Source organism: Dermochelys coriacea, chromosome 2 (genome assembly GCF_009764565.3).
Source record: "Dermochelys coriacea isolate rDerCor1 chromosome 2, rDerCor1.pri.v4, whole genome shotgun sequence".
Taxonomy (NCBI): domain Eukaryota; kingdom Metazoa; phylum Chordata; order Testudines; family Dermochelyidae; genus Dermochelys; species Dermochelys coriacea.
The window spans coordinates 187,125,010-187,150,495 of NC_050069.1; the positions used below are offsets into that span (position 1 = coordinate 187,125,010).

At 42.4% G+C, this 25,486-nt stretch overlaps 1 protein-coding gene and 2 long non-coding RNA genes across 9 annotated transcripts in view; all 3 read left to right on the top strand.

Moving 5' to 3' along the window:
• Positions 1–15,390, top strand: part of GLB1 (galactosidase beta 1) — a 78,664-nt gene extending 63,274 nt beyond the window's left edge. For 5 of the 7 annotated variants that reach the window (XM_038389875.2, XM_043508853.1, XM_043508852.1 and 2 more), the window contains 2 exons: positions 4,629–4,868; positions 12,502–15,390. In XM_038389875.2, coding sequence (XP_038245803.1) covers positions 4,629–4,868; positions 12,502–12,762 — 501 coding nt within the window. In that variant the 3' untranslated portion in view covers positions 12,763–15,390. Of the gene's footprint in view, positions 1–1,040; positions 3,105–4,628; positions 4,869–12,501 lie in introns of those variants that run through there. The other 2 variants (XR_006279241.1, XM_043508856.1) reach the window with 2 other exon arrangements.
• LOC122458914 lies at positions 8,005–9,520 on the top strand. Its single transcript, XR_006279242.1, has 2 exons — positions 8,005–8,984; positions 9,142–9,520. It is a non-coding gene; the product is annotated as an uncharacterized LOC122458914 (long non-coding RNA).
• Positions 15,391–17,734: 2,344 nt separating the features above from the next.
• Positions 17,735–22,262, top strand: LOC122458915. Its single transcript, XR_006279243.1, has 2 exons — positions 17,735–18,658; positions 18,981–22,262. It is a non-coding gene; the product is annotated as an uncharacterized LOC122458915 (long non-coding RNA).
• Positions 22,263–25,486: the final 3,224 nt, after the last annotated feature.

Here is a 25,486-nt window from a genome sequence, read left to right on the forward strand (position 1 = left end):
GCAAAGGCTTTGGGAGTATATCAGGAGAGCCATGAATGCCAGGGCAAATTAATCATTAAACATGCTGGCTTTTAAGCCTTTTATAGTATTTTAAAAGGTACACTCACCAGAGGTCCCTTCTCCTCCTGGTGGGTCCGGGAGGCAGCCTTGGGTGGGTTTGTGGGGTACTGGCTCCAGGTCCAGGGTGAGAAACAGTTCCTGGCTGTCGGGAAAACTGTTTTCTCCGCTTGTTTGCTGTGAGCTATCTACAGCCTCCTCATCATCGTCTTCCTCATCCCCAAAACCTGCTTCCGTGTTGCCTCCATCTCCATTGAAGGAGTCAAACAACACGGCTGAGGTAGTGGTGGCTGAACCCCCTAAAATGGCATGAAGCTCATCATAGAAGCGGCATGTTTGGGGCTCTGACCCGGAGCGGCCGTTCGCCTTTCTGGTAGGCTTGCCTCAGCTCCTTAAGTTTCACGCGGCACTGCTTCGGGTCCCTGTTACGGCCTCTGTCCGTCATGCCCTGGGAGATTTTCACAAATATTTTGGCATTTCGAAAACTGGAACGTAGTTCTGATAGCACGGATTCCTCTCCCCATACAGCGATCAGATCCCGTACCTCCCGTTCAGTCCATGCTTGAGCTCTTTTGTGATTCTGGGACTCCATCATGGTCACCTCTGCTGATGAGCTCTGCATGGTCACCTGCAGCTTGCCACACTGGCCAAACAGGAAATTGAAATTCAAAAGTTCGCTGGCCTTTTCCTGTCTACCTGGTCAGTGCATCTGAGTTGAGAGTGCTGTCCAGAGCGGTCACAATGGAGCATTCTGGGATAGCTCCCGGAGGCCAATACCATCTAATTGCATCCACAGTACCCCAAATTTGACCCAGCAAAACCGATTTCAGCGCTAATCCTCTTGTCTGGGGTGGAGTAAGGAAATCGATTTTAAGAGCTTTTTAAGTCGAAAAAAAGGGCTTCATCATGTGGACGGGTGCAGGGTTACATCGATTTAACGCTGCTAAATTCGACCTCAACGCATAGTGTAGACCAGGGCTAAGGATGTATGAACCAGTTGAAATGAATTAAAAACAGCTGAAACATTATCTAGACTGAAGCTCACTGGAGTTTGCAAATTCAGATTTTGTATATAAAATTATGTGACGGGGCAAGGCCAGATGGCTATAGAAAAGTAGTGGGAGATAGATATATTAGCTCCAGGCGAAACAAATCCCTGGTACCAGGATAAGTGAAATGGCAGCTGCTCCAGGTCAATTAAGACACCTGGGGCCAATTAAGAACTTTCCAGAAGGCAGGAAGAATGCTAGGTTGATTGGGACACCTGAAGCCAATCAGGAGCTGGCTAAAACTAGTTAAAAGCCTCCCAGTTAGTCAGGTGGGTGGGCATGTCAGGAGCTGTGGGAGGAAGTTGTGCTGTTGGAGAGACTGAGTAGTACACAGCATATCAGGTACAAGGAAGGAGGCCCTGAGGTAAGGGTGAAGTGGAGCTTGAGGAAGTGAGGGCTGCTGTGGGGGAAGTAGCCCAGGGAATTGTACATGCCATATTTCTAAAAGGTCAGCTACCATAGCTGATACTATTAGGGTCCCTGGGCTGGAGCCTAGAGTAGAGGGTGGACCCAGGCTTCCCCTCCACCACCTTTGCTCCCTGATTAATCACTGAGACTGGGAGACAACAGAGATTGAGCAAGGAAGGATAACTTCTCCTCACCTCCCTCGCTGTCTGATGATGAAAATGGCTCAGTAGACTGTGACCCTTGTCTCTAGAGAGAGAAGGGTTACATGGAGGGTCACAGTGAGCCTCTGAGGCAAGTGAAATCCTCCAGGAAATGTGGGACGGAGGCAAGGACAGAGCTTTGTCACAATTAGTACTTTTGAATGTCCATACATGTCTTGGTTCAGTTGCAAGTGCTGCACTCTTGCACTCTTCCAGCATCACTGGAAGAAGGCTTACCTCAGGCAAATGCTTTATCTTGCCAAATTTCCAGTCCAGGTTTGAGCAGATAAGATAAGGCTTGGTTATAAACCTCAGAACCTCTGGGTGCTTATCTAAAGCACACTTCTGAACTGTACTTGATCTTTAGTAATGTCCCAACATGGCATTAACATGAACTGGGGGCGGGGGAAGGAAAGTGCTATCATATGAATTTTGGTGAGCATCAAGCTTGGTGTTGACCTTTAAACTTCCATTACAGATGGGGGAGAAGTACTGACAGGACCACCTTTTTGTTATGTTTGTGCTGTATTGAGTGGACTACTGTTTTTATTTCTCTACTGTGTTTAGCACAATAGGGCCCTGATCACTGATTGTCTCTGCTTACTATTAGAATACAAATAATAATTGACCAGTGGCCAGGAACCCACTTTGCCCATTGAAGGGAATCTGTGGCTCAAACTTCCAGAATAACTATTGAGACCCAAAAATGTGGGATCGCTTGGGTTTGGAGATGCAATGTTTCAGACTTTAATCCTCTTCTGGAGATCTAGGTTTAAATGCAGATTACAGTGGATTTCAAGGGTCTGAATTTGATGCTCTCTGGTGGCATATTTACTCATACCAAAAAACTATAGTACAGTGTGACACAACTGGCTGTTGCTACTTGGGAGAGACCATGGTCTGAAATGGGACTGCTACAAGGCGAGATGGAAGTTCTTTAGAAGAGCTGCATTGTGTGGAGGTTTGCATGGCTGTTTGGCAGGATTGTGGCCAATTGCAGTCAGATTAGTGATGCTTCGCTGGCATGAGCATGGCTTCTGGAAGAAAAATAATTTCATCTCCAGTCCACTTCAGGAGTTGACCATCCATCTGGCCATTAAAATGGAGTTTCTGTAGCCCTTCTTGTGGCATCAGGTAATCCTGACCACTTATATCAAGATCTTGTCTTTTGTGCAGCCCCCCCCCCCCCCCACAGGTAAGCTAGGCACCTCACAGTGCTGTTAAGATTTTGGCAAAGGCTTACAGCCCAATTTAGATGTGAGGGCAAAAGCAAGCCGCTAGAGAAAGGATAGAGGAAGAGAAGGTGCCACAGCAACGAGATTACATGGTTACTCAGCAAAGGCATGTGTGCAGAAGGAGGAAGATAATTTTTTAAATACATGAAAATAAATAAAAATAATATGTCTTTCTTGACTTGCTTTGGTAGACTGCTCTCTAAATGTGTCTATCGAAAGCACATCTGAGACTTGTCAATGTACTGCATATAGCGGATGTTGCTCACTGTCTTCAGTTATACTATGCAGTGGATATTTTATGGAATCCTGACTAAGAGTTTGATGTTGTCTTCCAGGATGGTGAGATGCAAATTATAACAACCTAGAACAGGGGTCTCAAACACCACTAGTTACCCCTCTCCATTCTGAAAATTTACCATTTATTCCTACCCTTTGTTCCCTGTCTTTTAACCAGTTCTCAATCCATGAAAGGATCTTCCCTCTTATCCCATGATAACTTAATTTACATAAGAGCCTTTGGTGAGGGACCTTGTCAAAGGCTTTCTAGAACTCTAAGTACACTATGTCCACTGGATCTCCCTTGTCCACATGTTTGTTGACCCCTTCAAAAAACTCTAGTAGATTAGTAAGACATGATTTCCCTTTACAGAAACCATGTTACAGAAACTGCCTATTATAGTAAGGGATTGTCTACGTGGGAAAGCTTTACCAGTATAATCACCCGTGTGGACACTTTTATGTAAGAGAGGCTTTTTTTCAGTTTAGCTTACGTTGCTTGGGAAGGAGTTTAAACTATGCTGGAAGACCATTCTTATGCTGGAATAAATGTGTCTACATTAGGAGTTATACTGGTCTCACTATATTAATTTAAATTCAACCCTAAGGGTTGAATGGGAGGTCTGCATGGGAAGGTTTTATTGGTGTGACCTAAGTGTAAAATACTGTAATAGAAACTGTTGTAACAACTTTTGTGGGTAGGGGAGGATTTGATTTCTGTAAGCAAACTTCTGAATCTACCTCTGATGTATGAAATATGTCCTCACTTAGGTCCCAGAGTTGCATGACACTTAATAATATTCTTTACATTAAACATATTAGTCTCATTGAAGTAACATGAACTACGATACTTAAAGTTAAACACAAGCGTAAGTACTTTGCTGGCACAGGGCCTCGGGGTGAGCCTTGAAGCCCTGACTTTGTGATACTGTGTACGAGGAGTAGTTCTGTAGGAAGCAAATAACGCGGTCTCTACTATTATGTAGAGTGACTCATTGTTGCCAGCTCTTGTGATTTCCTTAATGTGCCCGTTCCTGGAATCTTGTGATTATGAAAATTGCAGCTTGATTTTAACACTGTTTTCTAGCCTCCACGGTTGCAGAGAAAATCTTGAAAATGTGACCCAAGTGTATCCTAAAGGCTCAAAACCCAGAAAGCAAATACAACTGCGGGGTTCCTTTACGGGTTTTTTGTTTTGTTTTTGCTTTTTTTAAGATAATTCTTAATTTTGGGGGACCTGACACATGAGTTTTGAACACTTGGGGTTGGCAATACTGGTGCCTACTGTAGTTCAGCCAAGTTTTTATTTCTCTTAACTGTTTTGTACTTAGAATGGTTGGGAGATAAATAACTGTAATGAGATGAGATTATTGATTTTGTTAACACCTTTAATTTCTTTGCAGGGTCTAGTGTCAAATTTATCTCTTGGCCAAGTTATACTCGTTCACTGGGAGATCTACCCACTAGACATAGACAGTGTGGTGGGCAATGGCTTAAACAGCAGAGGTGATGAATCAAAAACATCTGGTGGTAATCCCTCAAGCTATGCAGCTCCTGCTTTTTACACTGGCAGATTTTCTATTCCCAGTGGAATACCTGATTTACCTCAAGACACTTATATCAAGTTTCCTGGCTGGACAAAGGTAGGTTTCTTTTTCTAAGATGTTTACCAAAAAACCTGAATCTGATTCTAAAGTCACCTTAAAATTGCTATTAAAGGTCAAGAACAGCCCTTTATTAGGGTTGGAGGACTAGGTAACAACAGTGTGGTCGTTTTGAAGGGTCACTCACATGTATCAAATGATATTCAGAGATGTTGAGATCTTATAAGTGACTAGTCTGTGGATCATAGATTTTAACTAAATCTTGAATAAATCTGGGGTTAGGAAACTAAGATGAGAGAAGCTCATATTAAGTAGTCATTCAGTGACGTTGGCTAGGCAAATGATGTGCCACGTAAATATGCAGCTATTATAGATATAGTGAGTAGGACACAAAGATGTGTGTGGTCAGGCCTATTTAGAATACGGCATTCAGTTTTGGTCTTTTTTTCTTGCGGGAATGGAGAGAGAGCTGCCCTCTGGAGAAGGGAAGTGAATACAAGCTTTTTAAAGGCTTCTTGTTCTGGAGAAATTTAGGTACTGTAAGTTGGCCTTTTGGGCAAGAGTGGAGTCAGGCTGGCTGAGCAGAAGTAATAAAGGAGATAATTGATGAAGTGGCGCTAGGAAAACTCTTCATGCTGAGGAGTGGAGAAAATTAGCCAGTGTTTTTGTATGGAGAGTTTAGCTTTTTAAAAAAAAATAAAAATTGCTCAGTAACAAAGCACACAATTCTGACAGAGTCAGAAGATGAGACTTGCTAGCTCAGAGGAAGGGTCCCAGCAGGAACAGTCATGACCTAACTTGTAACAAGGTTGCCTAAATGATTCTAAAACCTGTCATCCCACACTCAGTACCCACAAAAAAATCCCGTTGGAATGCAAAAATCCCTAATCGTGTGTCACAACTGGACATTGGCATGGCTTCCAGTTCTGAGCCACATTGCTCCCCCTTCCATCAGATTGGCGATTGCAGCTGGCAAGCTGCTTGATAAGATAGGTGCTGATCCCTTGTTCAGTGACCTTTTAGCCCACCACTTACACATCTTTCAATGACCTTTTTAGCCCACCACCTACCACTGTGGTCGAGGCTGCCACGCCAGGATGTGACAGCAGTATTCCTGTGGTGGAAAGACTGGTGCTTAACACCAACCACCAATCAGTTCCTTGTCACAGACGATACTGCTTGCCCGCCTGGCTTCCACCTGCCACGTCATCAGGCCCTTCTTATCTGATTCCAGACTGGGCAAAGCCTCTGTGCAGACACCAGCACCATTGGGGTCTTCGAGACAGTCCAAGCTGTGGCGCAGGTTGAACAATGATACACATTGTCAAGGAGTGGCCGCTAACCAAATTCAGTGGTGGGCTGAGAGGCTCCGAGAGCTGCACTTGGCCACTAAGAATGCTAATGCTTGGCTCGTTGAGTACACAAAGGCTAAATAAATAAATTGGTATGGTTAAATCTGAGTGGGTGGGATTTCCAACCGCTCTCACTGTTGGCTTCTCTCTGCTTCCATTGAAGCCAATAGTAGAATTTACATTGACTTCAGGGAGTGCGAGAGGCTAGTGCTAAGTGTTTATGGAAATTGCACCCATAGCATAGCTGGGCCCTTTTGTTTTGATTACAAGCCCCAATTTGTATAGGGATTTAGAACTCCATTTTAAATCCTCATCTAGCTGAGACTGTATGTGAGCTGCTGGCATGCAGCAGTTATCTGTCTTCTCAAGGAAATCACTTGGATTGGTTTAGCATCCTTCCCCAACAATTATTTCCCCCTTCCCCCCATAGTTCAATTTTATGTCCCCATCCCTGACTGAGCAGGCCCCTCACTTTAAAAATGGACTCTGCAGATAGTCAGGCTTTGTCTGTACCTAGGAACAGCAGTTCAGTGATCCCAGGATATGTGAATGGCCCAGTGTGCCTTCTCCAAGTCTTGGCCCTTCCTGGCCTGCACGGTTGGTTTGGGTTGTTTTGTACCGATTTGTTCGATGTGATATGTAGACTATGTAAGTAGCTACATCAGATCCAACTCCCTAGTATGGATGCACCTGTAGCTGTATAAAGATGCCTTATACCAATATTTCTGATTTCCCTTCCTATATGGGAATAAGCTATACTGATATGATCACCTTTATACCACTATAACTGCATCCATGCTAGAGGGGTTGTACCACCTTAGAGGTCTGCCCAGGCCTAATTTTCAAGCCTGACCTGGACTTGAACCCGACCTGAGCACAGCCAAGCCAAACCTGATCCAAAAGGGTGAAGTCATTTTCAGCCCCGACCCACACCCAACACTCACTCCATCCCGCTCCCGAATCTGTGTCAGTGCTGTCGTGTGGGCTTGGGGTCATCCCGGGCCTGCAATCTGTTGCCAGCCACCTCCTGCCCTTAGGGTTGGTGCAGCAGCAGCTGCGTGACCTGCTCCTGCTGGCCGCCACCTGACTGTATGCTGTGGAGTGAGTGTGACAAGGAGTTGCAGCGCCTCTTACCTGGCAGCACACAGAGCCGTCAGGTGGCAGGAGCAGGGCATGCAGCTGCCACCATGCCAACCTTGCAGGCAGGAGGAAGTGATCGGAGCTGACCCAAGCCTGAGAGTGTGGGCTGGTTTCCAACCCAACCCGAACCCCACACTTGTAGTTGGTTCCTGGTGGGTTTAGGTCGGGTTGCAAGGTTCTTTATCGCTTTACCTATATTGGTATAGTTAAAGTAGTACAATCTTGTGTGCAGACAAGCCCAGAATTTCTCCCTAACTGAGGGGAATGAGTCCTGGGGGTGGCAGTCAACTGACCATCCAAAGTACATAAGGAGAGCCAATAGCCCACTTTGAGAGTGGAGATGGGGAGAAAGCATGTGCAGGGTGAAGGTTCCCCCTAACTCCCAGGCAGAGGGCCTGGGAAGCGAGAGTACAGGGAGCAGAAGCCTGCTGGGAGAAGACTCAGCTGAGAGACCCTGGAAAGGAGGTACTTGTGGCACCTTAGAGACTAACAAATTTATTTGAGCATAAGCTTTCGTGAGCTACAGCTCACTTCATCGGATGCATTCCTTGTCTTCCTTTCTTGTATTTCCATTCCTGTAGCTCACGAAAGCTTATGCTCAAATAAATTTGTTAGTCTCTAAGGTGCCACAAGTACTCCTTTTCTTTTTGCGAATACAGACTAACACGGCTGCTACTCTGAAACCTGGGAAGGGGGTTTATATACAGGGGAAGATAGAGGAAGGCTTATGGAGGAATATGGCCTGGGGAAAACAGAAGGACAAGACTAGAGCTTGAGTGACCAAGGACAAATAACCCAATTATAAGATGGAATCTGTGGGAGAAGGTGGGCATTAGTCCCCTTCTATGCTGCTACTATGGGATTTGGGAAGATTAATTAGAGGCAGGAAGCTGAGCCTAGTGGAAGGGCTGAAGATTGCCTAAGACCCTCGGGGGGAACTGCTGTGACCTGAAAGAGTGTAGGGCAGAAGACTGTGAGTTGCCACTGGACTTTGTTTTTGATGCTCCGGAAGTGGTGAACTCTGATTTAGCCAGAGAGCGAAGTCACCTCAGTGCTGCAACGCAGTAAAGACTCCTGCATGCGAGCACTGCAGCAGCCTACAAGCCTGTGGGTTTCTGAGAGGGGAAACTGGAGCAGTGGAGATGCCTAATGCTGAACTGGGTAAGCCCCAGCTATCTTGGGATTCAGCCATAGCAACCTGTGTAGCTGCACCAGCACAAGCCCTAACTGTCGTCAAGAAAAGCTGTGATTTGCATGGATTGAGGGTTACACAGGCAACTGGTGCAAGTCATGGCTTTCCTTGGCAACACTTGGGGTTTGCATGGATGCAGGTATACCAGTTGCTGATTGCTGATTTGGAGCTAATCTCGCACCTGGAGAAGGGCGTGTAGGGTGATATGTTTTCAAAGAAGGAAGCAGAGTGACCCCAATGACGTGTCTTTATAAAAGAAAATGTGGATCTTCATTTTTCACTCTTCAAAATTCAGGCCATTCACAGGTTCTAGATCTTTTGTTTATCCCACAAATCAAAACACAGGCCAATTGCTAAATTCTGATTTGGATTCCAAAATCTACTAACTCTCAAATTTTAGATGAACTTAGATCCAGGGTTTTTTGTTTGGAACAGAACCATTTAAAAGTGCCAAAACCTAATGCTTCTTAGGTTTTAGCTTCTTAGGTAATGTATCCGATGAAGTGAGCTGTAGCTTACGAAAGCTTATGCTCAAATAAATTTGTTAGTCTCTAAGGTGCCACAAGTACTCCTTTTCTTTTTGCAAATACAGACTAACACAGCTGCTACTCTGAAACCTGCTTCTTAGGTAGTTTCCACAACCTTTCTGTCTTTGCCATGAATTGCATTAATGTGATTTGAGAGATTCCTGCAAATTCAGTAGAATTAGCATCATGGCCAAAGATTCCACATACCCACCCTATACAATGTCATGGTATACTATATATGCATAACCGTGAATTTGTTAATGAAGGCCTGTAAGGATTTTTTGACATTTTTATGAAGTCCACAGTAGCCTTCAAAATAATACAGTATTGGTAGAAGTTGAAAATAGTTTTCTGCTATGAAATTGTTGTATACTTCATAGCCATTATTGGGCAATCTTAGTTTGAATGAATAAAATTTTAAAACTTCATTGAAAACAAGTAGCAATCGTTCATCATGAGTGAGATTTTGAAATCGCTATGTCTGGTTACTCATGAAACTATTGCATATTTGTGCAGTTTAGTATATATTAGTCTGCAATACTCATAAGTTATGTTCTCACTTATTTACCTATTTAGTCTCTTTAATAATTGATGCCCTGCATGATCTCCACAGGTTGGTTTTTTTTGTTTTTTGTTTTTTTCCCCAGGTTTTAGAAATAATGTTGTGTTTTGTTCTTTATATGCTTGTGCTTGTATTTATATATGTTTTGTTTCATTATGTTTTAATATTTTATATAATAACAATAAAGGTAAAGTTTAAAAAAAGGCTAAGACTGTCAATCTAGCACTGTGAGTGGTATTGAATTTACTCCTAAAAAATTGCACAGGCTTTAATTGACCGAGTGCAAAGTTAAGTTGTTGCTGTGTTGTAGCATATCAAGTGTGTTGTATCTTGTTTAAAAAAAACAATCACAGTAGTTTAGAGACTCCTGTCTGTTGCAGAACTTAATGGTATGGTCTAAAAAGGGTTTTCAGAGTTGAGATAGTTGTTCACAACTCAGCAGAAGTTTCTAGTTCAATATCTAGTCATATAAAGGAAGTTTTCTGTTTCTAATTGCTGGTTCTTCCATTTTTATTTTGTATAACGTATTATTTAGTCTATATGGATGTTATAAATTAGTAGATTGGGGGCATATATGGACATATGATTTCATAACCATGCTGCATACGCGATCTGTAAACTTAAGAACAGCTCCTTGCAAATTAACCTTTGAGCTCATATTTTCCAAGAAATTGTATGAAGTAAACTGTCAGCCTTAAAGATGAGAAGGGATCATTATGATCATCTCATCTGACCATCTGTATAGGTCTTAGAATTTCCCCCACTAAGTCCTGCACCAACCCACAAGTTCTCATTGAGCTAGAGCATATTTTACATTACAGTAATGAATTCATCTTGTGTGTGGAACAAGTGACTTATAGCAATTCTCATGCCATCTTTCACTCTAAAAGGATCAAAGAAGTAAAGCACTGAAGCAGAATATTTTCTTTCCCCCTGCATACCACAAAAACAAGCCACAGCATGAGATTAATTTGATAAAAAAAATGTTGGGGGTTGAAGTTTATTAACACCTTGGCAGAACAGAGCAAATTAGGATCTTAGGCCACAGAGGCAAATGGAAAGTTGAATTCACCCTCATTTGCGAATTTACTGGCTTTTTGAGAAAAATTATGAATTTGACATAAATTGATTTATAAAGATTTTAAATGAATTTACAGAAACACAACTGCAATATAATCTTTTTCTTTTTAATATTCTACTAATGATCTAGGTGTTTGAGAGAATTTGCTACATTTTCCTTGCCTTTAATTTTTAATTGCAATTTCACCTACCCTAAGTTTTTCAGAAGCCACCAACGATGCTGTTAAAGTCCTAGCTTCCCAATGCCTTATAGAAACCCCTTTATTTAGTCATCATTCTTCTTTTGTGCCATGCATCTTATATTTTTTCCCCTAGTCTTAACTGCTAAGGATATTTTATATGGGGAAAAATTGATGCTTTAATTCACCTGCTCCTTTTGACTTCTCGTCCAGTGAAGTCCCAGTGTTCTGAGCCAATAGCTGACTGACACAGAAAGGGCATTCATGAGAGAATGGAGCGGGGTGGCATGTTAAACCTCAAAAACACGTGGAACTTTCCTTTTTGTTATGAACTCAAAACAGCCCAGTTCAGTCAAAACGTTCATGAACTGAGGTTCAGTTTTGAGAGAATGTGGGTCCATTTACAATTCCACTGAAATGGTATGAAACGTCACAGTTTTAAAGATGACTTGCAAAGAATTTTTTTCTAAAAATAATGAGCTAGGAGGTATTTTTTTTTCCTGCTTTATGATGTGTTTAAAAGATGAAATATTTTGAAAGGCTTTCTTAAGCTTGTTTTTTTTACGTTAGAAACATCAACAGTGTCAAGTCATCCCTCTTTTTCGAAGAGGGCTTCTTGGATGTCTCAGTTGCTTGTGTGAGATCTCGCATTACTAGACACTGTCTGGGTCTTTCAACTTTAACAAGAGTATTATTTTTTCTCGTAAGTCTTGGTGGTCACTAGAACCTGTCTTTAACCAAACAACAACAAAACCCACCGGAAACACAGTTTAACAGTCTAACTAAAATGTCCCTTTTTTTCTTCACAGTTGCTCAGGTTTCTCTTTTGTGATGTTATTTATGAAGTTCTCTGTTGCCATAGAGACTTTGAGGGTAGGAAACATCTGAATTTCTGATATCCAAAACAAGCTGCAAATACTTTTTTTGCACAAAAACTCTCAGACCTTTGTTCATTGCCCTTTTTCAACAAGTCCCCTCCCCCCTCCTTTACCAGTTACCTTTAAGCAAATATAATTTTATTTTCAGGTTTGTTTTAAACTGAAACTTAAAGCAAATTCAGGGCTGGGAGAGGGGAAGACATTATGTAGCTCCCTCTTGAAATAAAACCAAAGGGAAGGTTTGCCAGAAACTCCTGATGACTAAAATGTTGAGCTTCACAGAGCTCTGCAGAGAATGGCTTCAGGTGAGACACAAACTCAGCATTCAGAAATTCTGTTGCTCCCAAATGTCTCCAGTTAAACTTGCCAAGAGTCACTTTTTCAAGCTTCCCAAGAAGTATTGGCTGGTCTGGGACACAGTTGTTCTCTGTCTCCTTGGTCTTTTATGCATACTGCTAATTTATTTTCTTGGCTTTCAGGTCTTCATTTTTTAGTAAAGGTATATTGTCTTTGAACATCTCATTTTTAAACGTTGATGCTGTTTTTAATTAATCAAGGAACTATGATTGTTTTGCCTGTTCTTAAAGTATATTTTGATCAGGATTTAAATCCCAGCATATTTTAGCCTGACCAAAATATAGTATTTCATTGTTTGAAACATGAAGGCTCAATTCCTGGCCACAGGATAGTAGAGATTAAATAAACTATTAATTTAATAATTTTTATTTGACTTAAACATTTTTTTTGTTTCTCTTTTGGCAGGGACAAATTTGGATCAATGGCTTTAACCTTGGTCGTTACTGGCCAGTCCGTGGTCCTCAAGTGACCCTATTTGTTCCAAGCAACATCCTAGTTTCATCGTCACCAAACAATATCACAGTGTTGGAACTGGAGCGGTCTCCTTGTGGCATTCAGAAATGTGCCATAGAATTTGTAGACAAACCTGATATCAATGCAACACTGCAGTACGAAAGCAACACCCGGAAGCTGTTCACTAAAGATTTATGGCTGTACCCTCTATGATTATTTAGGAATGTGTCCCCTTACCTTCTCCTGTTTTTCTTCCCCACACTCTCAAATCCTACATTCATTGGGGGGAAAATCAGTGTTAAAAATCGATAAGTATGTTTAACTGTGGAAATTTTTTCAAAGCACTGAAAGAATAGCTGTTTGGTAACAGGGTCTCCTTTGAAAGTGAAGATTCTAGCCGTAGAGTAATATGTTGTCCACGAGACTTGACTTAAATGGAAGATAATATTTAACATCAAAGTCTTAGTAAACAGATAGCTTTGGGAACTTGACAGCATGAAAAGGAACTTCTTAAACTAGTCATTTTACCATTTTCTGTGAAAATAGAGAAATTTACCTTGCTAAGAACTGAGTGGCCCCACTACCATGCTTATAAACATTTAATGTCCACAAACAAGTATCCAAAGGGTTTGTTTGTGTGTGCTAAGTACCATTTGGATTTGACTTGTTTCCCTCAAGGCTTAAATACCTGGTTAGTGTAGCTACTATTTCAATCTGCAGTAGCTTACTGCCAGCATGATCAGTCCTCTTCTCCTCCCCCTGCCTCCCACCTTTAGAAACCTTCCCAGTGACCTTTAGAATTCTCCCAGAATCTGCTGCTTCTGGGACCGGTGACAGGAATTGTGGGGTAGATACCTAGAGTGCATTGCAACTGAAATGGTGAAACAGCACTGATGTGGATGTTAGCGAGTGGCTTCTGGTCACAGGTCTGCCTCAGTTTCCCCTTGGGCTAACTCACTGACTCCCCTGCAGGTCCTCCAGCTCCAAGTACTGGCATGATTTAGCTGTTTGGCTAAGTGACAAAGTCCACTCCTTTTGGAATTAACAAAACAAATCCACAAACAGGGTTTTTGAACCAGTTATAATCTTGCCTGACTTTAGCATTCAAAAATCATGAGTCAAAGATCTTGATATTGGTGTAATCATGAGACTTTAAGAAAAAAATACCTTTTCTCCCCATTTTGGCTTCTGGTTTTTGACCTTTGAGGTACACTTGAGTCATGTTCTGAAGCTTTTCTCTGCCACCATCGGGGTTAGATATCTTTTAATGAAACCTGAGCTTCATGTAATAGTCTCCAGGAGCGGAGGCTCTTGGAAAAATACCCAATAACATAAGAATTGTGATAAAATCACAAGAGTTGGGACTCGCTGGGGCTCAGTAGTCCCCTCCCTGGAACTGGTAGTCCTCCTCCTGGAGGCACTGCGGAGTTGAAGAGGAATTTCCACACCACCTCTAGGCGTTCTCTCTGCTCTGCGTTCTAGTTAGGTGACCGTTCGACAAGCAGAGAAAGTCCACTTACACGCCTTGTTTCATCTCCCTAGGCCTTTCTCTCTATGTCTTTCCTACTGTCTTTTCCTGGACTTGCTGTCACTGTCTCTCTCTTTCTAGGTCTCCTCCTTGGGCCCACTAGGGGTGGTGACCCCCTCCCAGGTTCTCTCCCAAAGCCTGGTCTCTGCAGGTCCCAGCTGGTTTGTCAGTCAGCCTTCTGCAGATTTTTCTAGATTGGCTTAGCCTCTAGACAGCCTTTTCCTGCTCCTGTCTCCACCCATGATTGTCTCCATACTGTCAGCCCCAGATTGTTTCTTATGCGGTTGTAGTTGGTCACCTGACCCACCTCCTTCCCCCCAGCCACATGACCTTCCCAATCCCTGGGGTAGTGATGCCTGCTTTTAAGGAGGCTATTTGACTCTGGTACAGTGGACATTGGGAGCTGGTTGGCAAATTATGACCTTTTTCTTGTGACAAAAATTGACAAAAACAAAATTAACTTTTCTTTGTATAAACCCACAAACTGATTTTTTTTACATAAACCTGAAAATGTTGACAAAAGCAGGGGGGAAAAAATCCACATAGTCAAAAAGCCATTTTCTTTCCAAAAAATGTTTAGATAGAACATTTTAAGCAGTTTTAATGGGCAGGAAGCAAAACTGCAATGGTTCAGAACACAAGTAAACATGGCTAGTGTGAACTCAATAAACTGTTGATGCTTAAAGCAGTGCAAGCTGGTCAATAAAAATAGGTTCAGTTCTCCAGGGCGCGCACAGCCTATGGGCCTCTTTCTGGTATCATTTACGCTGGTTTCATGTCTTTAAGGGAGTTGCTTCTAATTTACAACAGTGCAAGTGAAATCAGATCAGGGCCCAAGTGTGTCATTGCTGTCCAGATGGAACATCCATGGAGCTGTGATGTGACACACTGTCACAATGAAACCGACTACTGAATGCAAATTTAAAGAGAGAAATTTTTAAATAGGCTTTAAACGTGATCATGTTTTCCATCGTCTAATGCCACAGAAGATGAAGATTTTGCATCCAATAGTTTTCGCTCTTCTTTGGGAACATATTACAAATCACTTGTTGGTGTCTTCCATTCTGTTCCAGTTAATTACTAATCATGATGTAAGTGCCTGATTTTTGTTTGCAACCATGCAGAATCTTTTCTTGTTGCTGTCAATGAAAGCTGGCTTTCTTTAGCAGTCTATGTCTCTACTTATTGCTCCTCTTTGGTTTTAATTCAGTCTTGCAAACTCTGTATGAAAGGAGGAGCCTTAAAGAACAAAGGATTGAGATAGTGACATTAAAATGTTTTAATAAACTATCAACTTGCTTCCTTCGAATTTATCCAAAGTAAGTAAAGCCTCTTTCTTTAAAGAGGGAGTCTTCCCTCAACTCTAGGCATGCTGAGAGCAAAGAGAAAGCAGAAAGAAGATGAGGACATGATGACTTGTGTAATCTGCACAGTTTGAGTTCTGGTTGATCTGATGAAATTGCTGTATCATTGAATCCCTCAGTGTATATGGAGTGAGCCATATGGTGTTGGACTGTGTCACATATTCCCTGGACCAGGGACAATGGAGAGTTGTTAAATCTTAATGAGATGGTCACATAGGTAAATCCAATTTTTTCCAGCCTCGCTGCGTGGAGACTAGGGTTTGGAACAGTGGAATTTTCCCATAAGCAGAACAGAGATCATGTGTTAAGACTGGATCTTAAAAAAACAGAAATTAAGGGTAGGTCTACACAGCAAAGAAACCCAACTGCAGCAAGTCTCAGAGCCCAGGTCAGTGGTCTTGGGCTCCTGCTGCAGGGCTAAATATAGCAGTGTAGCCGTTCTCGCTTGGGCTGGAGCCTTTTAGAGCACTGAAAGAATAGAATAGCTATTCTTTCAGTGCTCTAAAACCTGATGAGGGGAGTCAGTTGACCCAGGCTCTGAGAATTGCTACAGTGGTGGGGTCTTTTGCTATGTAGAAGTACCCCAAGCAACTTGGATGGAGAGACTCGCAGAGGCAAGGAAGCTTGGGCAGGAGCAGAGAGGCATGCTTTCATGGAAGAGGGGTCTTCCTGAACTGCAGGACCATCCAAGGAAGAGGGAACCTGACTGCAGCGGAGAATGGCTCCATAATTGAGAGAAGAAGCCATGTGCAAGAGAAGGGATCCTGGATTCCTTGGACTCCAACCTAAAACCAAAGAATGCTCAAGCAGGGAGGAAACTGAGACAGGGAAATGCATACAGCTGTACTGTTTTGTCTAGATTTGTCTATTTCTTGTGCGAGCTAAAGTAAAGAGCAATTGGATTTTGAAAGTCTTACAAAGCATATGTGTCTGTCTGCTTCCACTACCATGTGTCCTAGAAGAGGTGGAGTGTAAATGCAGAGTACCCACAAGATTGGAAATGGTTTGCTTACCCTATTGGGGAATCTGGGGGTCAGCAGTGGTCCTGGAGACCTACGGCAACAGGGTTGCAGGGTCCCGTTTCTTTGAAGGGGTAATAGGCAAGAGAGTCTGGTCCTCAGAATCCTGCCAGAGAGATCAAGAAAAGATGTAGTGCTATAGCGTACTCAGTCAAAGGGAAGCTAAGGAGCACCCAAGCACAGCAGCCTGGTGAATGTGCAGCTAGGGGAACTCTGTCAGGGCTGTGGCAGGGCCCTTAGAGTAGTGTGGGAGGAACTAGGTTTAGTATATCTAAATATAAGGTGCTCAAGGAACATTTTTGATTAATAGCTGCATTTATAAGATTTGTCTAAAGCAAAGCAGAACAATTAGACTGGGCTGCGGAGGTCCAGGAATGGTTGCTGTGTCTGGAGCGCCTAACTCAGGAGAATCATAGAATATCAGGGTTGGAAGGGACCTCAGGAGATCATCTAGTCCAATCCCCTGCTCAAAGCAGGACCAATCCCCATCTAAATTATCCCAGCCAAGGCTTTGTCAAGCCTGACCTTAAAAGCCTCTGAGGAAGGAGATTCCACCACCTCCCTAGGTAACGCATTCCAGTGCTTCACCACCCTCCTAGTGAAAAAGTTTTTCCTAATATCCAACTGAAACCTCCCCCACTGCAACTTGAGACCATTACTCCCTGTTCTGTCATCTGCTGCCACTGAGAACAGTCTAGATCCATCCTCTTTGGAACCCCCTTTCAGGTAGTTGAAATGCAATTATATGCCCTCTCACCTAGTGGTGTTGGCTACTGATTTCAGTTACTGTCTTCTCTTCTAGTAAATGGCTCTGTGTCCTGTCCCTGCCCAGAGATGCATGTGAAAAGAGAGCAGGAACGGAGTGATGCCTCTCCTAGGTCCTCTAGTCCTCAGTCTTCTAGTTTTGTAACAGTCTTTTTCCCTTCACTAGCAGTTGACCTTCCTCCAGATACTCTGGCGGTTGTTGCTTTCAAAGTTCAGAAGGATCTAGATAAGATGGGCTGGATAGACAGCCCCTAAAGTTAACATATAAAAGGGTTAATCCCTTTATGTGCAGTCCTTCATATGCAAAATACAATGGTTTAGGGACTGTTTCACATGTTGGCCCCTGGAGTATTTAATTTTTGGGATACAGTGTTCCCAGTGTTTTTCGTGGCACCTGTGTTTGTACAGGTCTTGGAACATGTACTCTGAGTTAAAGCAATGGTTAAGTGTTAAATTTCTTTTTTGCAAATATAGACTAACACGGCTGCTACTCTGAAATCAGTTAAGTATTATGAATACATCAGAGCCATGTTTTGAGTGTATGGAATTGAATAGAATGAGTTTCACACCGGTTGTGGGTTTTGTGGGTACAAGTGTTCACAGTATTGCACTTCCATTTAAATATATTTTTATAGCGATTCAGCACTTTAACTATATGACAGCCATATGACAAATCATTCCCAGCCATGAAAGAAAATATGTGCTGGGACATAAATGTTGGGAGGCTAACGGTGAAAACTTCAAACACATAGCTCTTGTAATGGTTGCCACTGGAGATACTGTTAAATCTCTCAGATCATTTGGCTTCATTTTATATGCCATGTGCGAAGCATAATATACCTATTACCTTGTGCCTTTACTCAACATGTGGCCTCACACAGGCATTGCCCCAATGACCTTACAATCTAATATTGACAGATACAAACAAGGATTAGGTGTAAGGGAGGTTATGATGTTTTACATGTAGGAAATAGATATAATTTCAGCTATTTACCTGCCCCAGTCATTGCTGTTTTCAGTGTGGACTGTGATTTGTTGGTTAAAGAAGGGAACTATAAAATGGGGGCCCTGGGTTCTATTTCTACTTCTCTTGCATGTAACACTATTAGGAGACATCAGATGGCACTGTTATAGATAGTAGTACAAGTTTTATTAATCTGAACATACAGAATTTAGACCGTGATGAAATGCCTATTGTCAGATGTGGTACAATTTTCCTTTCTAGTGATATGCTCAGAACAGATTTTAGGAGCTGCTTTAATGTCTCTTTAAGTCAGAATCACTTTCTTAGCCTATATGCAGAAACTACACTTATGTCCACATACATAACTGAAACATTACAGTCCTCAAAAATTACATCACTGGCTTGCTATGTGACCTAGTCCAAGCCCTTGTAGCCTCTCTCTGTCTTTTGTTACCCTTCTGTAATACAGGTTTCAAAGTAGCAGCCGTGTTAGTCTGTATTCGCAAAAAGAAAAGGAGTACTTGTGGCATCTTAGAGACTAACAAATTTATTTTGGAGAGGAAGATGATGTCTGTCTGTATCTGTATGAGTTTTTTCATGAAGTTGACAGATTTCCACTCTATACGGCTAAATTCAGTGCCTTGCATAATGACAGGTTTCAGAGTAGCAGCCGTGTTAGTCTGTATTCACAAAAAGAAAAGGAGTACTTGTGGCACCTTAGAGACTAACAAATGTATTAATTTGTTAATCTCTAAGGTGCCACAAGTACTCCTTTTCTTTCTGTAATACAGGGATACCTACCTAACTACCTCATAATGGTGTTGTGATGTTTACTTAATGTGTCTTAAAGCTTTGTGCAACCTTTGGATGAAATGATGGTTGTTCAAATATGTCTCTGTGTGCTCCACTTCAGGTGCACATGTGCCCCATACACCTTCGATCAGAGATTTTTGCTAGCAGCGTCCTTTGAGCCCTCACGTGCCCTACACAGTCTTGTGCCCCACCCTCAGGCTATGTGGCAAACCACTCTGTTCCTTTACAACTCCTGTGGCTTGAGATGGAGCTTTAGTGTGTCTGCTTTGAGCCTGCCTCAGCTAAAAGTTTTTTTTTTCTCCTGGTTGTAGTTTAGTTTTAATTAGCTAAATTGAGTCAATCCATTTTATTCCTCTCCCCTCCCTCTGGGAGTCTTGCCTTCATTGGAAGGGCATACTCAGCTCACTGGGGTTGAAATGCTACCTCGCTTGCTGGAAGCTATCCCAATTAGTGACACCTACCCCAAGTGCATTTGCTGCCTTAGAGAGTCACACATTCCTCAGAAGTGTAATTTATGTCTGGCCCTTAAATCCAAAGCAAGGAAAAACTGGGAGATTAAGGCTACTAATGATGGAGCACTTCCTTAAGCTCACTTCAGAGCTAGGTGAGGAGAACTGCCCTGAACACTGGTCTCTGGGCAGATCCAATATCTCTTTGACCTTGGCTCACCTCTCCCTGGTAAGGGAAAGACTCAAGAGACCTCATAAGAAGAGGAGCTCTGACTCACTTCCTAAGGAACCTCCTCCTAAAAGACCACTCACAAGCTTAAATGTCTCAGCTTGAACGTCTACCAAGACCCGCTCGATCACCAGACTCCCATCTATCTCTGGTACTGCCTGATTCACCACCCTTTTTGGCTAGCGCTCCTCCACTGGACGACACATTTAGGGGACAATGTTAGAGAGCTCCTTTTGGTCTCTTCTATCTCAATGCAGGGCTCTCCTACCTGTCCATACAGGAAGCCACTCTTTGATACCTGCAGAGGGAAACAATACTTTTGGGAAAGACATCATAAGTAGAGGGACTAGCCTTAGATGCCACCTCCTCTCCCATATGGCCCCCCACAATGGCTATACTGGGACCCCGGGTGGCATACAGACAAGTTTCCAAGGTTCCAAGTCTTGCCCACCTAGAAAAGAGAGAGACACACAATCCCCCTTCACCCTGGCCCATTCCTCAGGATGAGATATTTGAGGAGCAGGATCCAGGGCAGATAAAGAGGCTACCACTCTAACTTCTATATCCTTGTCATCTCCATATAAGGGTGGTTATGCCTCCACCACTGTTTGTGGCCGATAATTTCCAGCAATTTCAGTCCACATAAAAGAGGTGGCAAATGATCTGCAGATACCACTTGAAGAGTCAAAGAATCACAACATAAGCTGCTGTACATTCTGCAGCTGGCAACACGGCCCAGAGTTGTGTTACCTATCAATGAGGTACTTTTGGATCCAGCAAAGCCAGTTTTTGGCAGACCCCAGCAACAATACCGCCAAGTTATAAACACGCAGATAAAAATATTATGTCCCCACCTAGGACTCCAAATTTTTATTCTCTCACAGCCCCCCTCTTTCCCCCCCCACACCTAATTCTTTGGTGGTGGATGAATAAGGGAAGCAACCCACACCAAGGTGACCCTGTGTGAGAAAGACCAGGAGCATTTGAACCTATTTGGATGAAAGTCCTACTCATCTGCAACCCTATAGTTTCAGAGTGAAATACAAGGAGATCATGGCAAAATGTAATTACACAAGTTAGACAAAATTTACTGCTTTTATTGAGCACCTTCCATTGGTGCAAAGAGAGCAATTTCAGGCCATCATTGCTTAGGGACAATTACTGGCCTGGACATCCCTTCAAGCAGCCCTAGATGCAGCAGACACCTTAGCATATTCCATCTCTATGGCAACAGCAGTTTTGCACAGGGTGTCCTGGCTCCAACTGTCCAGCTTTCCAAGAGAGGTCCAGAGCACTGTAGAGGACCCTTTGATGGTCTGAAGTTGTCTTAAGAGGCAACAGATATGACCCTGTGTGCTTTGAAAGACTCCATGGCCACATTATGATATCTGGGAATTTACACCCCTATGAACAAAAGAAAATTCCTGTATGGTTCAATTCTCTGGGTTCCAAAGACCACTGAGCCCCCCAGAAAGAAACATAGATTCCAGAGAGAGAGAGAATCGCTCATCCACCTGGCCCAAATACTCAGCTGGCATCAAAACACCAGTTTTGATGAGTTGCTCAAGGATTTGAATCTTCCCCATTCTTTATCTGAGATCTGCAGAGCTGTTACACCATCTTCAATACATACCTTCTCCAAGCACTGTGTCTTGGTCCATGCCTCTAGATCTGATGTGGCAGTTGGCAGTGTGGTTCTGTCTTCAGTTCCGGACCCAATTCTGAAGCTTACTCCTCCCTGAGAAGATACTGCTTTGGAGTTATCTGAAGTGGAGCACCCAGAGTGACACTGTGACCCCTAAGTATACCTATATTCACACCCTCCACACTATTGTATTAATCTTTGCACCAAATTTGCCTAGTGTGGTGTCATTTGAAAACTAATAATATCTTGGTCAATAAGATGGTGAAATGTAAGTAGCAACATTATATGTAAAGTTATGAACTCCCCTGTATGATGATACTAGCACATGTTCAAAACCAGATAGCTTTGCCTAGGTAAAGGTGCGAAACAGGTCTATCCTAAACAAAGGAATGTAGGTTTGCCTTAATTTGCATATTAGCAGTAAACAGGGCCATAAAACTAGCAAGGGGAGGAGATGGCAAGAAACAGAACAATTTGCATTTTAGCAAACACCAGTGGGGCGGGGAGGGAAGGAGAGGAACAGCATGGAGCTTCCTTCAACATCAGACTCCATGTCGCCTTTTGCACAGCTTGAATAAACTTTACTTTGAGGGGTAACCTTCAGAAGAATCCATTTCAAAGGTTCACTGGGCTATGAAAGAAAGGGGCAGAGAACCCCAAGTTCTCTCTTTCACCTAGGAAGACAAAGGAACCAGCACTTTGGACTTCTGGAGGAGATCCTGAATGAGAGGGTAGTCAGCCATCTGGCTGGGGTACCGTGGGTGAGAAAAGTCATCTTGAACAAAGCCTGTACCTTGCTAAATTAAGTTTTAGACTCCTAGATGTGTGTTTTCATTTTTATTTGCTTGTAACCATTTCTAACTTTATCTTTTATACTTGAACTTGCTTAAAATCCTTTCTTCTTTTGTTAATAAACTTGTTTTACTTTTAATCTAAACCAGCCATGCTGTGTTTGAATTAAAGTGAATGTTAATTCTAGTTAATGTGGCAAGATGTTAGGTTTTGTCTCTTTAAAGTAACAAATGGACCTTATTATTCCTCTGAATGTTGAAAGAGAAGTGAACATTGCAGAGCACATGGGTTTGGGAAAGTTAGGGATTGGGAGTGTGTTGGGGTCACCTGCTAACATTAACCAAGTCTGATAAAGACAAGTGTGTGTCTGTGATAACTACTGGCAGATCGTTGAATTCAAAGTGGTTGAATCAGAGCTATACAGCACACAGAACACAGAGTATATGCTGGCTGTGTGTGTGACCCTGCCTGGGAACCACAAGTAGCAGAAGCATTTTGGGGCATCCAGGGTTATAGTACAAGTGGTGACACAACCTATCACTGGTCTGAATTGCATCCCAAAGTGTTACACTACGTGAAGAAGAAGATAAGGTTTCTCACCCTGAGCAGTAACTGTGGTTCTTCCAGATATGTCCCCCTATGGTTTTACCCACACACTCTAGGACACCCCACCTTTACCTTTCCATGGGCTCAAGGCATAACCCCATTGATTTAGGCACCCCAATTTACCTTTCCTTTCATGGGCTCCAGCTGAAAGGAACCCACCCTTACCCATCCTGGGCTCAGGGCATACTCTTCTGCACGATCTTTCACCAGTGAAAGAACCTTACACGGTAATATCTTTATTCTCTATTTATTAACAGTTACCAAAACAGAATGCACATGCTAAGCATACAATGCTCACCACTCCCAATAAGGCAAGTGAACTTTTTCTGACAGCCCATAAGGATCAGGTTTTCTGGGGACTCCAGCTTCTGCACAGTGTAATTGGCAGGGTGTTATCATAGAATCATGGAACTGGAAGGGACCTCGAGAGGTCATCTAGTTCAGTCCCATGCACTCATGGCAGGACTAAGTATTATCTTGACCATTCCTGACAGGTATTTGTCTAACCTGCTCTTAAAAATCTCCAATGATGGCGATTCCACAACCTCCCTAGGCAACTTATTCCAGTGCTTAATCACCGTGACAGTTAGGACGTTTTTTCCTAATGTCCAACCTAAACATCCCTTGCTGCAATTTAAACCCATTGCTTCTTGTCCTATCCTCTGAAGTTAAGAACAATTCTTCTCCCTCCTCCTTGTAATAACCTTTTATGTACTGGAAAACTGTTATCATGTCCCCTCTCAGTCCTTTTTCCAGACTAAACAAACCCAATTTTTTTCAATCTTCCCTCATAGGTCATGTTTTCTAGACTGTTAATCGTTTTTGTTGCTCTTCTGTGAACTTTCTCCAATTTCTCCACATCTTTCCTGAAATGTGGCACCCAGAACTGGACACACTACTCCAGTTGAGGCCTAATCAGTGTGGACTAGAGCGGAAGAATTACTTCTCATGTCTTGCTTACAACACTCCTGCTAATACATCTCAGAATGATCTTTGCTTTTTGTGCAACAGCATTACAGTGTTGACTCATATTAGCTTATGGTCCACTATATAACCCTCAGATCCTTTTCTGCAGTACTCCTTCCTAGGCAGTCATTTCCCATTTTCTATGTGTGCAACTGATTGTTTCTTTCTAAGTGGAGTACTTTGCATTTGTCCTTATTGAATTTAATCCTATTTACTTCACATCATTTGTCCAGATCATTTTGAATTTTAATCCAAAGCACTTGCAACCCCTCCCAGCTTGGTATCGTCCGCAAACTTTGAGTGAACTCTCTATACCATTATCTAAATCATTGATGAAGATATTGAACAGAACTGGACCCAGAACAGATCCCTGCGGGACCCCACTCATTATGCCCTTCCAGCATGACTGTGAACCACTGAAAACTACTCTCTGGGAACAGTTTTCAACCAGTTATGCACCCATCTTATAGTAGCTCCATCTAGGTTGCATTTCCCTAGTTTATTTATGAGAAGGTCATGCGAGACTGTATCAAAAGCTTTACTAAATTCAAGATATACCACGTCTACTTCTTCCCCCCATCCACAAGGCTTGTTACTCTGTCAAAGAAAGCTATCAGGTTAGTTTGACATGATTAGTTCTTGACAAATCCATGCTGACTGTTACTTATCACCTTATTATCTTCTAGATGTTTGCAAATTGATTGCTTAATTATTTGCTCCATTATTTTTCTGGGTACAGAAGTTAAGCTGACTGGTCTGTAATTCCCCAGGTTGTCCTTATTTCCCTTTTTATAGATTGGCAGTATATATACCCTTTTCCAGTCTTCTGGAATCTCTCCCATCTTCCATGACTTTTCAAAGATAATTGCTAATGGCTCAGATCTCCTCATTCAGCTCTTTGAGTATTCTAGGATGCATTTCATAAGGCCCTGGTGACTTGAAGACATCTAACTTGTCTATGTAATTTTTAACTTGTTCTTTCCCTATTTTAGCCTCTGATCCTACCTCATTTTCGCTGGAATTCACTATGTTAGATGTCCAGTCACCACCAACTTTCTTGGTGAAAACCAAAACAAAGAAGTCATTAAGCACATTTCCACATTTTCTTCTATTATTCCCCCCCCACACCCTCCATTGAGTAACGAGCCTACCCTGTCCTTGGTCTTCCTCTTGCTTCTAGTGTACTTGTTTTCTTATTACCCTTTATGTCTCTGGCTAGTTTGATTTTGTTTTGTGCCTAGGCCTTTCTAATTTTGTCCCTACATACTTGTGTTATTTCTTTATATTTATCCTCTGTAATTTGACCTAGTTTCCACTTTTTGATTTTTAGATAATTGAAGATCTCCTGGTTAAGCCAGGGTGGTCTCTTGCCATACTTCCTATCTTTCTTATGCAGTGGGATAGTTTGCTCTTGTGCCCTTACTAATGTCTCTGAAAAACTGCCAACTGTCTTCAATTGTTTTTCCCCTTAGACCTGCTTCCCATGGGATCTTACCTACCAATTTCCTGAGTTTGCTAAAGTCTGCCTCCATTGTCTTTATTTTGCTGTTCTCCCTCCTACCATTCCTTAGAATCATGAACTCTATCATTTCATGATCACATTCACCCAAGCTGCCTTCCACTTTCAAAGTCTCAACCAATTTCTCCTATCTGTAAAAATCACATCTAGAACAGCCTCTTCCCTAGTATCTTTCTCCACCTTCTGAAATAAAAAATTGTCTCCAATACATTCCAAGAACTTGTTGGATAATCCATGCCCTGCTGTGTTATTTTCCCAACAGATGTCTGGGTAGTTGA